This window comes from Protopterus annectens, chromosome 2.part0 (genome assembly GCF_019279795.1).
Source record: "Protopterus annectens isolate FY-2018-M chromosome 2.part0, PAN1.0, whole genome shotgun sequence".
NCBI lineage: Eukaryota > Metazoa > Chordata > Ceratodontiformes > Protopteridae > Protopterus > Protopterus annectens.
In genome coordinates, this window is record NC_056728.1 from 922788953 (window position 1) to 922805601 (window position 16649).

General features: G+C 42.5%; 1 protein-coding gene across 1 annotated transcript in view; it reads left to right on the forward strand.

The window, feature by feature from the left end:
- CCNI (cyclin I) overlaps positions 1-16649 on the forward strand; it is a 1428732-nt gene that overhangs the window by 549015 nt on the left and 863068 nt on the right. The window contains exon 4 of the mRNA XM_044061168.1: positions 6927-7001. Within this exon, the coding sequence (XP_043917103.1) occupies positions 6927-7001 (75 nt within the window). The remainder of the gene's footprint in view (positions 1-6926; positions 7002-16649) is intronic.

Consider the following 16649-nt stretch of genomic DNA (forward strand, 5'->3'; position numbering starts at 1 on the left):
CTCCTAACCCATGTCCCAATGCAACAACTGAAGACATAGTCAACAAATTTAACAATCATTTTATAAACTCAATAACCTCCATAATAAATTATCTTCCCCCCAGAAACAAGACTAGCACCCACACAAACTCTTTACCTCTTCCAAACCCTCCTAACTCCTTCTCTCTAAAAGCAGTATCAACTATGTAAAGTCATTACTCTCTAAACTTAAACCTTGCTCCCCATCTGTTGACAAGCTACCCTCTTACTTCCTGCAGATTGCCTCTGAACCTCTTACCTATCCTGTATCCATCTTAATCAACCGATCCATTTCTGAATCCTATGTCCCCACTGTATGGACAAATTTCTTTACTCTACCCATTCACAAAGGGGGCAACTCCTCAGACATATCCAACTTCAGACCGATTGCCATACACTCTCCACTCTCAAAAATCTTAGAGAAATGCATTCACAAACAGGTAATGCATTACCTTCAACAGGAAAACCTTCTCATACCTACACAGCATGGTTTCCATCCCAAGCATAGTACAACTTCTGCACTCATATCATTCATCAACATAGTCTCCCTAGCTCGTGATAACAATAAACTTGTCTCTTGCCTATTCCCTGACCTTTCTAAAGCCTTTGACACTGTCTCCCACCCACTTCTTCTAGATAAACTCGCTAACTTACATTTCTCTCCTCTTACTATCTCCTGGTTCTCCAGCTATCTCTCTACCCGCCAGCAGTCAGTGAAATGGCTCTCTGCACTATCCTCCCCTCTCACTGTACAAATGTAAGTCCCCCAAGGGTCTATACTTGGACCACTACTCTTTAATATTTTCACCAACTTGCTCTACTCCTCTTGTCCCCAGTTATCTCTTGTGCAATATGCTGATGACTCAACTGTTATAACCATTGCTGACAACCCAACTGACCTCCACTCAACTACCCAAGCATTCTTCCACACCATTGAGACTCGGCTTAGTGATAACAAACTAATACTCAATCCAAAAAAAAAAAAAACCTAAGCTCCTACTCTTCCTCCCTAAAAGCATCACCACACTCAAAAGTACATTTACCATCTTATCCTGCAACAACACTATCATCTCAGCTGAATTTAGTACTAAATTGCTAGGTGTTACAATAGATGATCAGCTTAAGATTGCTCTCCATATTACTAACTCTGTAAAAAGAACTCATCAGAAACTTGGACACCTTTTCCATAGCAAGAAATACTTAACTAACACTGCCCGAATAACTCTCTCCCAGGCTTTATTACCCCCTACACTCCTGTACAGCTGCCACATATTCACAAACCTAAATTCTACACTTATTTCCAAGCTTGAAACTACCTATAATAAGATTGCCAGATTTGTAGCGAACTAAACCTACAAGTCACACCACTGCTTAGCACTACAGCAACTAGACTGGCTAGAATTCCCTCAGCTGCTCCAACTATACCAACTACAAATCATCCAATCTATCCTCTATCTACCCTCCTCCTGCCCCAGCCTCTCCACTATCATATCCAGATATTCCCTTGCTAGGACGCTACACAGCTCAAATCAAGAATTATTAGACATCTACAAACCCAAAACCAAAATAGGCTGCCTTCTCTATAACTATAACCCATCTACATCCTGGAACCAACTCTCCTTGGAAATAAAATCCCTCCAGCATAGCGAAAGTTTCAAATTAGCCACAAGGAAATACCTAAAAATAAAGTGGTCTTGCCACTGTAGCCAACCACCCTCCTTTCACGTATTTCACCACCTCATTCTTATTGTACCTCTCACACTATTCCCCTGCCTCTTCTACCTCTTCCCTTCCTCTATCTCCAACCACTCTTAATTCTTACAGTCTCAAAACAACCTACCTGTCTAGTCTGTCTCCTATGCTCTACCTCCCCTACTTCTCCTACTAGCCATTCTTACTTTCCTTTCTTGTTTCCAAACTCCTATACAACTAGATCTTACCCATTTTAAATAAGCATCTCCCTAACTATTAACTCATTTTGCTGTAAGCAGCTAAAATAATATTGTAACTAGTCACATTTTCTTCTGCTAATTGTTTAAAACCTTGTTTGTAACAACTCACATACTTGTCTGCCAATTGTTAATACTCTATATAATTGAATTGCCTGAGGATCTTTTTTTCTCTCCGGGTCTCTGCTTGTAAGGTCCTATAGCTGATTGTTACTACTATGTTACTAAAATTTAATACATTGTTTTCTAGTCCTGAGGAGCTTTTCTCCCCGGTTTTCTGCTGAAAATGAGCCAAAAGCTCAGCCAGACTAACCCGGTTAATAAATGTAAAATAAATAAAACTTTTCTTTGGACAGGAATGTCCCTGTATTCTTTTCCACCCGGTCCAATAATATCAGTGGCAATTCTGAATATTCAGAAGGCATTCCCAAAGATCATTGTGGCGGCTCCCTTTTGGCCTAGAAACCATGGTTCTTAACTTCTTTCAGAAATTGCAAGGGGTAGTTATCAAAAGCTTCCTCTTAGACTGGATATTCGTACAAAAACAGGAGTGTTTGACACACATACAAACACCAGTCAACTTCAGTTGACTGCTTGGATGATAGGGTCTTAATTCCTTTTAAGAACATGTTTACTGAGGACTTGCAGCAGTTAGTAATTGAGGCGAGAAAGCCTGCTACTATGCATAAATATAACCAGCCCAAATTCAGGGTTAATTCTTGGTTTTACAGTGTTTTGTGAGTTACTGTCCTGTGACCTTTCTTACTCCTCTGTCAGGGTTCACATATCTGCCATTTCAGCATGTCTACCCATGGATCCTCCTCTTTCAATGTGTTATCATGAAAAGATGTTTTTGAAATGTGTTTTGCATAATAGGCCTCCCAAGAAATCCAGTGGCTCCTCCTTGGGATCTTAATTTTGTGTTAGAGACGCTAACACTCCAATTGAACAAACTAATCTGGCTGACTTGAGGCTCTTAATATGGAAAACAGTTTTACTGATTGCTCTGACCTCTGTAAGAAGGGTATCAGAGTTGCAAGCTCTTATGCAGAGTCAACTCTATCATTTTCCACAGGGACAGGGTTTGAGAACTAATGCTTTTATGTCTAAAGTGGTATACAAGTTTACATTTAGCCAAACTGCCCCAACACCATTTTCTTTCCTGAACCCAAAAATGAAGGATACTCCACATTGTGAATGTCTGAGGACAACTTAGGTAGTATGTTGTCGGAACTAAATTTTTCAGATCTTCAGATCAGTTGTTCATTTCAAGTGAAGTTAAAAAGAATGGACAACCTGTGTCAAAACAAAGTATTTCCAAGTGGTTTTCTGATGTTATTACCATCTGTTATACTCACCACAACAAAGCTATTTCAGACAAGGTCAAGGTCCACTTTACCAGGGCCTTGGCTTCATCTGTGGCTTTTTGGAAAGGATTGGATCCCAGAAATGTTATAGAAGCTGTGACTTGGTCCTCTGTATATACTTTTACAAAGCACTTAAAGCTTGATTCCTTCTGTAGGTCTAGATCAGGCTTTGCAAGAACCATTCTCCAGGGGCTTCCTGACTTTTCTTTTCCTCCTCCCAAATGTAATAATCTAGGGTAATATACCCATATAGATATGGCTGCGGTAATCGGTACTAGTATAAGAGGATTCTGTATACCTTGGATTTACATAGATTATTTATGATGAACATAGTACAGTTATGTAGCTAACTTACCATAACAGCAGATGTGATCATTGCTGTAATAGCCACTCCCTTCCTCCACCCCCCCTTGTTTTTTGGTGTGTTGTTTATACTAGGGTGTGGTTATTTTTTTGTTCGTCCTAGCATTGTCTTTTCAGTGATCAGCCTTTGTCTTACTGTTGTCACCAAAGCTCTGAAGGGCCTGGTGCCCAAACTTGTCTTTAGTCAGCTCAGCTCATGCTGCTTGACAGTTTGGGCACATGGAAGGTGTTCTGAAGTTTTGGAAACTGGCCAGCTGTTATATCCCTGGCAGGATATAAGGTTACTAATCTTTTGAACATCTACATCTATTGATATGGTAAGTAGACTCATATAGTCAGTAGACCTGGAATTTGCATAGTCATGCTTCTGTTGCTAACAGAGTATTGGAATATCTGTTAAATGACTAATGACTGCTCATAATTTGTGGTTTTCATCACGTACTTGGGCACAGGCTATCAACCTAGAGTTGGATGTTAGAAAAGTAAACGCTGAAAAGGAGAGTGCCCAAGACTGAACTCTGCAGGACACAAGTGAATTTTTATGTTCAAAGGAAGGAAGCCCCGCCTGTTTTTACTGTGCAAGATCTTCAACATAGCCATTTGGCTGTCCAGCAGAGAAAATAAGAGTTTATGTTGAGTTGTGTTAATGTATCAGTACATTGTCAGCACAGGAATTTGTATGAAAGGTTTTGACTAGGTCAACATGAGCAATTACATATGGAATAACCAAAACCCATGGCTTAAGTGACCGATTTGAAGACGGCATCTAGGCTTAGAAGGGCTGATCTGCCTTTGAGAATGCCAAATTGATTTAAGGTTTAGGGCTATGAAATTACCTGTGTTAAAGTTCCTTTGGATAAGATGTGCTTCATAGTCTTAAGTATAATACTTGTGAGGATAGTAGGTCTGCAGTTGGCTGCATCAGTGGAGGAGACCTGTGCAGTGACATCATTGTGTCAGTTTGCTGGCATCAGCATCATATTCTGTATGGAGGCTGAGATTGAAAAGGTTATGTAGAGGTTCTGACAGGTCGTATTTGATGCTAATAATGAGGAGGGTATGTTATTAAGACCTGTGGATGTAGAGTTCTTAGGTTTGGACAGTGTCAAAAAGACTTGATGAGAGTTGATTTTGGGAAGGGGGGTTATTGGGGGAAATAGGGGAACAACAGGGAGAAGAGAGAGTATAAAATTGGAGCTAAATTTATTTGCTAGAATGTCTGTTATCAACTTTGGGTCAGAGTACACAGTAGTGTCATGAGTAGGGTTGGAGCATTGATATTGGATCTAAGATTCCTAATATAATTGAATCAGATTTTGTGGTACTCTAAGTGAAAGGTACCAGTCATAAGTTAGTATTCAGTCTTACACTCTTTGATGATGATCTTGAGATTCTTCATTACCTGTTCCATTGCTTTTTTGTGGCTTAGACGTCCAGCTTTATTATAGATGGGGAAATAGTTTCTCCCTTTTGTTGTGCAGTTGGTTAATGCAGGAGTTCCACCATTGGGATCTGCTGTTAGATTTTCCACTGTATTTTATATGGAAACCGAAGTAGCTCCAATTGCAGAGAAGATCAAAAAGAAGAGATGACAGTGGTCTGGGCAGTTGTGCAGGCAAGCAAAAGACAATCTGGTGAAGAAGATTTCAGAGAGACAGGAAGAAGGCAAGAGGAAACAAGGCCGCTCACCAAAATTTTGGGTAGATTATGTGAGAGAAGACTGGAGACAGTCATGTAGGACTGTCAAAGAAAGTGAATGGTATTTTCTCAAGAGAGGGAGGGACATTTAACAGAGCACTCTGACCTCAAATAAAAAAAGGGGGAAAAGTGGGATGTTGTTGATAATTGTTTATATAGTGATAGTCTGAGTACAACTAAATGAGAGCAGAATTTGGAGTTGAAAGTGGCAGTTATGGCAGTGCAGTTGACAAGTGCAGGGTTACTTCTGAATTTTTCTAGGTTACCTGGGAGTAGTAACAGGTTTGTTTTAAGGAAATCCCTAACAGATGTGGGGTTTGTAGGAAGGCTGCCACAGGTTTTGAAGGGCAAGCATACAGATATTTTGGTTAGACCTATCATGAAGTGGAACTGTATGTGCCTGTGTGGGCTGTGTTGGTGAGGACAAGATTAGAAACATTAAAGCCTCTAGTAGGAAGGTACTTTGGGTCTCGTTTACAGGTTATTACAGGTTATTACTTGCTGGCATGTTCTCTTTTTTTGTTCTAAAGTTGTAATGATTCATAGAAGATAGTTTCCAAACAGGATATGAGTATTCAGTTGGACTCCCTCCCTTTCACATCCCTTCTGCTTCGTTTCAACAGTAGTGACGTCGTTTAGAGAAAAAAGGTCAGAAAGTTAATTGTTTGTCTCGTGGTTTGACTGTTAGAAAACTTCTCAGAATTGCCTTTGGAGTTCAGAAAATGGGATTTGTCTTTCTCCCACTTATACACTGTATTCATTGTGTTTGTGTATGCGTGTGTGTGCCACTAACTGCCTCGTCATGAAGGAAAAGCCGTGGTGTATAACAGCGGTATATCATGCCATCTTCATTTTTCCTCCTGCTACCAAATAGTTTATACTGTCAGCTGCATTAAGGTCATTCTTCTTTGTAACTGTATTTGTTAAGTTCGTTTTACGTAAGGTAGAATTTTTACCACCATATTCTTTTAAGTCTTTTAATCTGTTGGAAAAAGTGTGTGTGTGTGTGTGTGTGTGTGTGTGTGTGTGTGTGTGTGTGTGTGTGTGTGTGTGTGTGTGTGTGTGAAGTGCTACAGGTGCCTGTCTGAGAAGCTGACATAGAATAGTGCAACAATGAGAGACAGGGTAATGCTATTCCTGATTCCTGTTTTTCAGGCTATGGGAGTTCTTTATGTTGTTACTCATGGCAGTTTTCTGTTCAGAATGTTAACAAATGGTGTAGGTATTGCTGTTAGAATCATGACTTTTAGTATTATGCCACATATCTTATTAGATCTAGTAAAAGGCAGAATTAGCCCTATCAAGTTGCCGTATCCCTGTGAATCTGCATTATCAAGAACTACCCTGGATGATTTGTATACATAAGTGATTATCAGGATGAATGCATTATTGTGCAAAAAATGATGGCGATGTTTAGGTGGGGAAGGACATCAGTGGAGTTAATAACATTTTTTCACTTTTGGTGAATTTCAAAAAGTAATCTTAAAGTATCTGTATAATGTACACTTATTGTTTTTTGTACTGTTTTTCAGGCCCATCCAAAATACTTGCGTTGCATTGCCATCACCTGCTTTTTCCTTTCTGCCAAGACCAATGAGGAAGATGAGGTATGTAATTTGCTGCAGTGCAGTTCATGGGCTAATTTCCGTCATTTTATACTGACATGCTTCTGGTTTCCATTTGGGGAGGTTCATTTTTGACCTGCAGCTAATTAACTATGGAGTAGTTGATTACTAACTATTGCCGAGTTCTTTTGTGGCTGATAAAATATTACTTAGAGTGGTTTGTTATATAGCCTACTGAGTATTTCTTGCACGTTGTGTGGTAATGTTGTATAGGTTGATAGGGTAGTTGCTTGCTGCATTGTGTACATTAACCTCTTTCACATAATAGCAGGAAGAAAATGGCTAACCTTTTCAAGCAAAATGGATACACCTGTACCAGAGCAGTGTGCCACATTAACTCCATCTGATTGCAGGGCCATATTGATTAATTCAGTTTGTCGACACAAGTGCCTAATCCAGATTGAAGGCATATTCCATTCATAATATCCAAGCTATTGATAAACACTACTGATTTTATTTGTCAACAGTACTGCATACTTCATGCATGGCACTGTTTCTGTGGAGAATTTAGTAAAATACTATAGTATAGTACTGTGGCTGCAAGAAATGATGGTACTTCAGTTTTTTTCCCAGATTGTCTTTTTTTTCCCTCCACTACATTTCAGCTGTTAGTTAATCCCATGATCGTTTGGCCCATTCTTTCCCCACTAAGCAAGAGTCAATCACAGAAGGCTGTCATCTAAGCATCCATCAGGGTATTTTCTTCTCGTTATATGACTCTAACCCCTCATCTGGTGACTGAGTGCATTCACTTATGTAAGGGCTTCCTTTGCCTTCCACTGTGGGCAAACATGTTCCTACATGTACCTCATAAACGGTATTTACTATGCAAACAAGGCTTGGCAGAGCTAAGCATGCATCCCTGGCCAATAAACTGCATTCCATGCATCTCTCTTCTATTAGGTGATAACATTGCAGCCATAGACAGATCATGATCAAATGGAACCCTAGGCAGGGTAAGGGGCCTCCCTCCACCATACCACTGTCACATAACTTGACTGTCTCATCAGAATGACTGTAAAAGCATTGTTCAAAAATACATCAATGTGCATACTGATGATTTTCGTGTTTCACTGTTGCAGTCATCACATTTGGGTTATCCCTGCCAGGGTAGCCCTCAGCCAGCCCGAATACCAAGAGCTTAGTATTTCTGCATCGGTTGCTGTCGCTTCAGGACTGACGTCTGGTCATCGGTAGTATAAAGTAAGGTAGCTGACGCCATTACATCAGTCTGTCTTCACATGGAGCATGAAGCAGAAGCAGTTCGCACGAGTGCCGGTCGGCCGCTACCTGAGTTTCATCTACCGAACTGGAGTTGAAGTCTTCTAAAGCTAAGTACCCCGCTGAGGATCCTTTTTTCTTGCACTAACCAATGTCAGAAAAAGTTAATAATTGTGTCGCCTGGTGAAAGCAAATACCACACTGACACTTGCATTCTTACTGCTTCACTTGTTTAGGCCCAGACCACAATGCCCCCCGTTGTCGCTTCTGTGCTTTGTTCGATGCCAGAACTATCCGTCGTTGGGCCCTTATTGTAGCTAGATATTTTTGCTTACATTCCTCAAATTCTTTTATGGCTTCGGTAAGCCATCCAACAGCAGATCTTCCAAAAAAACATAAAGATAAAGACAGAGACAAACAGCACAGGTCCAAACCTACCGACGACGCTTGCATTAAACTAGTCGTCAGTTCTCCGGTCCTCAGTAAGGTGCTTTCGCATTCCCTGATGCCCGCATCTGTGGATTCGTAGGCCACTACCAAGACCCTTTTGGAGTCCGGTATGCCGCAAAACTCTTCTTCGATTAAGGATCCTGCAGTCGTCTCTACCTTGAATGGGTCCGGAGCCGCTGAGCAGGCACCGGCTTCCAAGGAAGTCCTTCGCACTACCGATTCTCGACACAAACCGACATCTTCTTTCGCGACTACTGTTCTTTTGAAAATGATCGAGTTGCTTAGGCCCAGGGTACGAACCACACCCAAGAAACTGACGACCCAGTCTCAGGCACCTGCTTTCTTGCGTCAGTCTCAAATGCTTAAAATGGTGGAATACCTTATCATGCTGATCAGGGAAAGCCAAGCTACCCCCTCCAAAAGGAAAAGAGATCTGTCCCTTGTAGTTTTGTCTGAACAAGAGTAAGATGACTCTGATGCATCTGAATATGAAGACATGCAACTCCTCTCTACTTATGAGGATTCTGATGCAGAGGATTCCATCCCTACAGCCTCTCCCCCAGAGGATTTTTCCTTTGGGGAAACCCTTCATACCTTAAGGGAGCATTTCCAATGGGAGAGTCAAGACTACCCTCAGTCTAAAAAGAGACTCAGGGAATTCTTATATCTTCCACAGCACAAATCCTTGGCCATTCCCCCAGTCAGGATGTTGTGGAGGATGTTTTCCTGGAATCCAGCTCGACTCCTGACACCCTACCTCCTGCACCCAGAAAACCGGACAGGTTCTATAGAGTCCCTAACTCACACAAATTTCTTTTTAAAATAAATTCCACTGCTGACCCTGAGGTAATTTCTCAAGGGCCTAAAGGGATTAAAGCAACCTCTGCTAAGAATCCCACCCCCTCATATAAGGATTCCCGAGCACTAGACAGATGGGGTAAAAAAGTATACACCTCAGCTACTCTTGCTATCAGGGCACTAAATTGTCAGTTCCATATGCTAAAATTTCATCAACATACCCTGGAACTCCTCAAACAAAAAATGTCTTCCTTTCCTGCTTGTGCAGAATCTAAAGAGTTACAAGAATTAATCCATTCTGCAAGTCAAGTAACTAAACACACCTTGCACTGTGGTTTTGATGCCCTAGAAGCTTCTTGCAGAGCAGCAGTCACTGGATCTGTCATTAGAAGTCATGCATGGCTTAAGTAACAGCCCCTGCCCAGACCATGTCAAATGTAAATTGTTGGATACCCCCTTGCACAAAGACAACTTATTTGGCACTAAGGCAGAAGAGGTCTTAAAAAAGATGGAAGAAAAAGCAAAATCTATACTGACAGTTAAGGATTTCTTACAGGTCCAGCCACGCAGGTTCAGCAGGCATTGACCCACCAAGCACTAGTCCTTTCCTGCTCCCATTAAGCCAGTCCAGCCCAGGTCCCGGGGAACCAGACCCCCCCCCCCAGACAGCAGCCACAGGGAATGCAGAGACCTAAGCAATGGACTACCTACACTTCAAAACCAGGGAGTTCTAAGCTACCCCCTTATAGCAAGAACTCACAATAACTCACCTCCCCCACCCCCTCCCTCTACCCACCTTCCTTACCCCAGGAGGAAAACTGTCCTTTCATGCAAGCACCTGGACCACCATTACCACAGCGACCACTGGGTTCTCAACATAGTGTCTCAGGGATACAAATTTTCCTTCCACAACCTTCCAACCCCAAAAGGGTTCCCAGATCTACCTCCAAACCAGTGGGCAGAGGCTCAAAAGCAAATCCTTTCTATGAGGGCAGTAGAACATGTTCCTGCAGAACAGATAGGCCAAGGTTTCTACTCCAGATTTTTTCTGGTGCCCAGAAAAGAAGGCACCTGGCACCCCATCTTCGCTCTATCCATTCTAAACACCTTCCTGGTGATCCCAAAATTCAGAATGCTCACCCTGCAGCAGCTGCTACCCATGCTTTCCAAGGACGCTTGGCTAGCCACCCTAGATCTAAAAGAGGCCTACCTCCACATTCCTGTCAGGGAATCATGCAGGAAATATCTCCGTTTCAGGGCAGGATCTGAACACTTTCAGTTCTCTGCATTTCCCTTTGGCTTATCTACTGCTCCCAGAGTTTTCACAAAATGTCTGGCTGCGACCATTGCCTTTTGCAGACAAAGAATATCCAGATTTACCCATACTTAGACGACTGTCTTATTCAGGCAGACGACAAGGAAAAGCTGCTCAAGCACTTGGCCTTTGTAAAGGCCCTACTGATCTCCCTAGGGTACACTATCAATGAAAAGAAATCCAAACAGGTGCCCAGCCAAAAGATTATCTTCCTGGGAGCAAGCCTGGACACAGCATCCCAGATGGCATTCTTTACACCAGAAAAACAAATTTTCCTGACAGCTTACTTCTCTCAACTAGCCACCAGACCCCAAATATCTGCAAGGAAGATCCTGCAAGCTCTGGGGTTCATGGCATCTTGCATACTACTCATTCCATATGCCAGACTGCATATGAGGAAACTTCAGTGGTATCTAAAAAGCCTTTGATGTCAACACTGTCATGACTTGGAGACTCTTATACATATAATTCTTTGCCTTGGAAAAGATTTTCTTTGATGGGCAACAGCATGCTCCCACAACAAGGGACTACCTTTCTCACCACCCCCCACCGCCCAGACCCTCAACACAGATGCATCAGACTATGCTTGGGATGCACACCTGGATGACAGGTGCATACAGGGCCAATGGAGCCCACAGCAAATCCCTCTGCACTTCCACCAAAAAGAGATGATGGCTGTCTAGCATGCCTTGATAGCTTTCAAGCCCCTTCTCTCCCCAGAAGCTCTCCTGATCAGATCGGACACCACTGTGATGTGGTATATCAACAAGCAGGGAGGGACTCACTCCTACCCTGTATGCATGACAGCCTCTGCCATGCAACTGCAACTGTTAGTACAATTCCTACCAGGTTCTCTCAACTCTCTGGCAGACCAATTAAGCAGAAATCTTCTGGACTCACACGAGTGGCAGCTCAACAGAAGAACCTTCACCCGAATAACTCAGAAATGAGGCACCTCGAAGGTCGACCTTTTTGCCCCGCACACCAACCATCAGCTCAGCAAATTCTGCACCAGGGAGCATCACTACATGGGTTGGAAAGTGGATGTCCTGTCCTTCCCCTGGGTCATTCTATCAGTCTATGCCTTTCCTCCACTACCTCTCATCCCCAGGGTACTGCTCAAAATAAAGGAGAAAAAAACAAGGACAATTCTTATACCTCCATACTGGCCTCGCCAGCACTGGTACCCCTTGCTGCGCAGCCTGTCCCCACTGCCACCATGGCATCTTCCTCAGATTCCAACTCTCCTGACCCAGAGGGAAGGGGAATTCATGCTTCCTCAATTGTAGGCACTCAGTTTGGCAACTTGGCTTATTCCCTAACCCCAGATCAATATGCCAGCCTCAGTAAACAGGTTCTAGATGTTGTACGTGAGGCCAGGCGCCCTATCACTAGAAAGTCTTATGCTGACCTTTGACACCATCCCCCACTCTGGAATCGTAGATAAACTTACTAAGCTGGGCATAAATCCCTACGTCACTTGATGGGTTGCCAAACTGGCTTACTGACAGAACCCAGACTGTAAAAGTAGCTGACTCCAAATCCAGCTCCAGACAGGTGACAAGTGGAGTACCTCAGGGTTCAGTCTTGGGACCGCTTTTGTTTAGCATCTACTTCTCTGAAGTACAGGCCAACAATAAAGGACTGTGGCTAACAAAGTTCGCAGATGACTGCAAACTGGGAGCCATTATTGAATCCTCAAATGATGTGGATATTCTACAAAAGGGCCTTACAGAAACAGATGCTTGTTGCCAGAGCCATGGGCTTAAGCTTAATGCTAAGAAATGTATAGTTATCCCCTTTGGGAAAAAATGTGTACCCATGAATTACCACATAGGTGGCAGTACACTAAACACCGAAAGTGTGATGAGAGACTTCGGGACACAGTTGGACAGTGGTCTCACCTTCGATAACCACATCGCCACAACAGTCAGGAAATCCTTCTGTGTAGCACACCTCATCGCTAAGGGCATTTCATCCAGAAAAAAGGAGGTTATTGTCCCACTGTACTCATCACTCATTAGACCCCTTTATAGAGTACAATGCCCCATTTTGTATGTACCTCACAAGACAGCTGGAAAAGCCACAGAAATACCTAAAAGAATCACAGGCCTAAAGCAGATGCCCTATGCTGACCATCTAAAAAAAAAAAAACTCCAGCTATACTTTGTGGCATATCGTCTACTCAGAGGTGATCTCTGCTTAACATACAAGGCAATGTCAAACCCTGAGCTGTTGGACATACTCCATTTAAAGAAATCCCAATCCCTCAGAGCCACACACTCCAGGGATCTAAACCTTGTCATCACAATGAACAAAACATGCTGAATGGATAGGTTCCTGACCCAGAGACTTCCCATACTCTGGAATAGACTGCCCATACATGTGAAGCAGAGCGCCTCCTTGGCCTTCTTCAAAAGGAACCTTGACAATTGGTTGGGAGATAGGAAATTCACCTTGGGGATCACGTCAGTTACCCTGCTAGACAGGGGTCCAGGAAAGTAAATATTGTGGGAAGAAATATCCAGGGAATTGTGATGGCTAGGCTTGTATTAGGCCCTAGGGCCGATAGCCTAGTACCAACTTATGACAAATGGAAAAGGTTCTGCACCTAGATTCAAGTTAAGGGAGCCAATATGGCACAGCTCCCTCCCTCTTATCCTGGATTACTTAGCTGACCTACTACACAGTGGCCTCTCTTTTTCCTGTATTAAAATTCATGCTTCTGCTATCTCTGCTCATTTCTCCACTGAGCAACCCCTTTTCTCACACCCTTTGATCAAACAGTTCATAAGAGGGGCCAGCAACTTGAGGCCAACCAGAAGAGCACCAACCCCAGCTTGGGACCTTAACTTTGTGTTGGAAAAGCTCACTCTGCCCCCTTTTGAGCCAGCTTCTTCTGCAGAGCTAAAGTTTCTCACCTGGAAGACAGCTTTCCTTCTGGCCATCACTTCAGCCAGAAGAGTCTCCGAGCTGCAAGTGCTCATAGCTGTATAACCCTTCATCATCTTCCATGCTGACAGGGTATCCCTCAGAACTAATACATTCTTCATGCCCAAGGTGGTGTCTAGTGTGGCTCAACCAATCCATTAATTTGCCCACCTTTTTTCCTAATCCCCAGAACACCGGGGAAAGGATCCTCCACTCTCTAGATGTGCACATACAGCTCAGATTCTATCTAGACCTGACTAAATCCTTCAGAAAGTCTAAACAATTGCTGGTTAGTTTTGCTACAGGGGCAGAAGGCAAAGCCATCTCCAAACAAACCATTTCCAAATTGCTAGCACACTGCATCCATTTCTGTGACAAACAACATTGAAAGCTTCCCCCAAGAAGTTAGGATTCACTCCATCAGAGCAGCCTCCACCTCTGCAGCTTTCCCACCAGGGACATCCTGGGGTCTGCCACCTGGACGTCTGTTCACACTTTTACCAAACATTACCACCTGCCTCTCTTCTTTAAATCCAGGGCAGGGTTTGCCTCTGCAATCTTGCAGGGCATCCTAGCCAGCCCCTAGTTTCCTTGACCGCCTCCACCCATTTCCTCAGCTTTGAAAATCAACCCAAATGTGATGACTGCAACAGTGAAACACGAAGAACATAGTACAGTTGTGTGTACACTTACCATAAATGTAGATGTTCGAGTGTATTCACTGTTGCAGTCCTGGTTTCCCCTCCCTCCATCCCTCTTTCTTCTCTTTCCTTACAAGGGACATATTTCCAGTGGTGGAGTTCTTCCACCAGAACCTGTCACCTACTTGGGGGCTCCTGACAGGTTAGAGCAAGAAAAACTGATGTAATGTCGTCAGCTGCCTTACTTTATACTACTGGCGACCTGACGTCAGTCCTGAAGTGACAGCAACCGACGCAGAAATACTTAAGCCTCTGGTATACGGGCCAGCCAAGGGCTACCCTGGCAGGGATAACCCAAATGTGATGACTGCAACAGTGAATACACTCTAACATCTACATTTACAGTAAGTGTACACAACTGTACTTTTTCTCTCTACTTTTACAATTTGAATTTTATTTAAAACTTAAATTTTACATCAAAAACACTGACAGCATTTTGTTAAACAAAACAAAGCACTCACATTGAAAACAAACTTAGCATGAGCAACAATAAACTTCTCTTGCCTTGAAACTCACATTTATTAAAAGAGCATCTGGCAAACCATTAATTATGTGGTAGGTTGGAATTCATAGTCAGACAGCACACAGTGAAGCAGCCGCTATGTGAAGGGTGAAGAAATTCAAATGTAATGCATTCGCTAGCAGTTTGAGACAGACTCACAGGATGCAATTGCTTCTTTTAGTGGGGGTAGCACAGGAGCACTGCCTGGTGAAGTGACTGGGTCAGGGTCATACGATAGACAAATTATGATTGATGGAATCAAATCCTGTACTACAAGAAGCAGCTTGTTAACAGCCCATAGCCTTACTCATCTGCATTAAGTGTTATAGCCCAACAAAGTGCATTTCACACCCATGTGTCTGCTAAAAACAAGCTACTTTACAATGTATTCACAGTTAAAATAACATTAAATTCATATACTTTATGCTGCCTAGTTTAATCACAGCCAAGCAATTAACAGTGTCATCAAAACAAGGAAACCAGGGATCATACCCAAAGATGTCTCACATGATGATGCTCCTTTTCACTAAAATCAATTACTTCCTTTACACTGTAACTATTCTTGGATGTATTTATATGGGTCTACCTCAACCCATCAAAATTACGTTCCTCCGAAACGTAATTTGCGACCCTGTTTTTCCGAAAGTGCATTTATCTGAAAATGCACTTTTGCAAAAAACCAAATCAACGAAAAGCAACCCAGGTTGTTGTAGATCGCGGCAGAGTGGAAATAAGGGAATATTCCCTTTTCCCCACTATAATGCAATCTCGGAGTTAGAATATATAAGTAGTGGGGGTGTGGGAGTGCAGCCCCCCCCCCCACATTGAGGTGTAGGGGGTGCCCCCCTGCATAAATTTATTTTGTGTTTTTTATTTATTTATTTATTTTTTTAATTTGTTTTTTGTTTACTCTGTTTTTTGCGAAAGTGCATTTTCGGATAAATGCACTTTCAGAAAAACAGGGTTGCAAAATTACATTTCGGAGAAACATAATTTTGATGAGTTGAAGTAGACCCATTTATACACACACTCACAGCACATCCCCTGTCTCACTACAACTTAGTAATAACACAATACATTAATTAACTTGTTTAACTTCAATGGAGACTCGCCTGCCTTTTCTTTAGTCACTTGAATCTGCACTGGTGTTCTAAGGTACAGTTAACCCAGTCTAGTGAGCTGTCCGCAAGGGTCAGAACTGTTAACTACTTTTCCCCCTCTTGAGCTCACTATAAATCGAGTCTAAATGCCATCCTGTTTCCTTATGCCCAGTCTTCTCACATCATTGATGTCTTCTGTTTCAAAATCTCATGTCAGGCAAATGTTTCTTACTGAGTACAGACAACTCTAAACAAAAGAATTTGGAAAACTAAAAGAAATCAAAAACTGCGGACGGGTGTATCACATCAAATAAAAGCAAGAAGGATGGGGTGGGCAAATAGCTGTTTCACAGTAACCGTAATCCCAGAAACTAAATAGTGCATTCAGGATTTTGATTTGTTACTGAGTATGCAGGGACACCTTTTCAGTTGATTGCTGATAGTACAGTGAGATTGTATGTCTGTATAACTCAGGGGGGAGGGGAAGAAACTGAAGTCAGGCAAAAGACTGCAAAAACAGAACATTTTATATTCTAAAAATGGTGTGTAACAAAGACTGCAGGCTGGGAACAGGATTCTTCCCTTCTAACTTGCTTCTAATTAACCAGATTT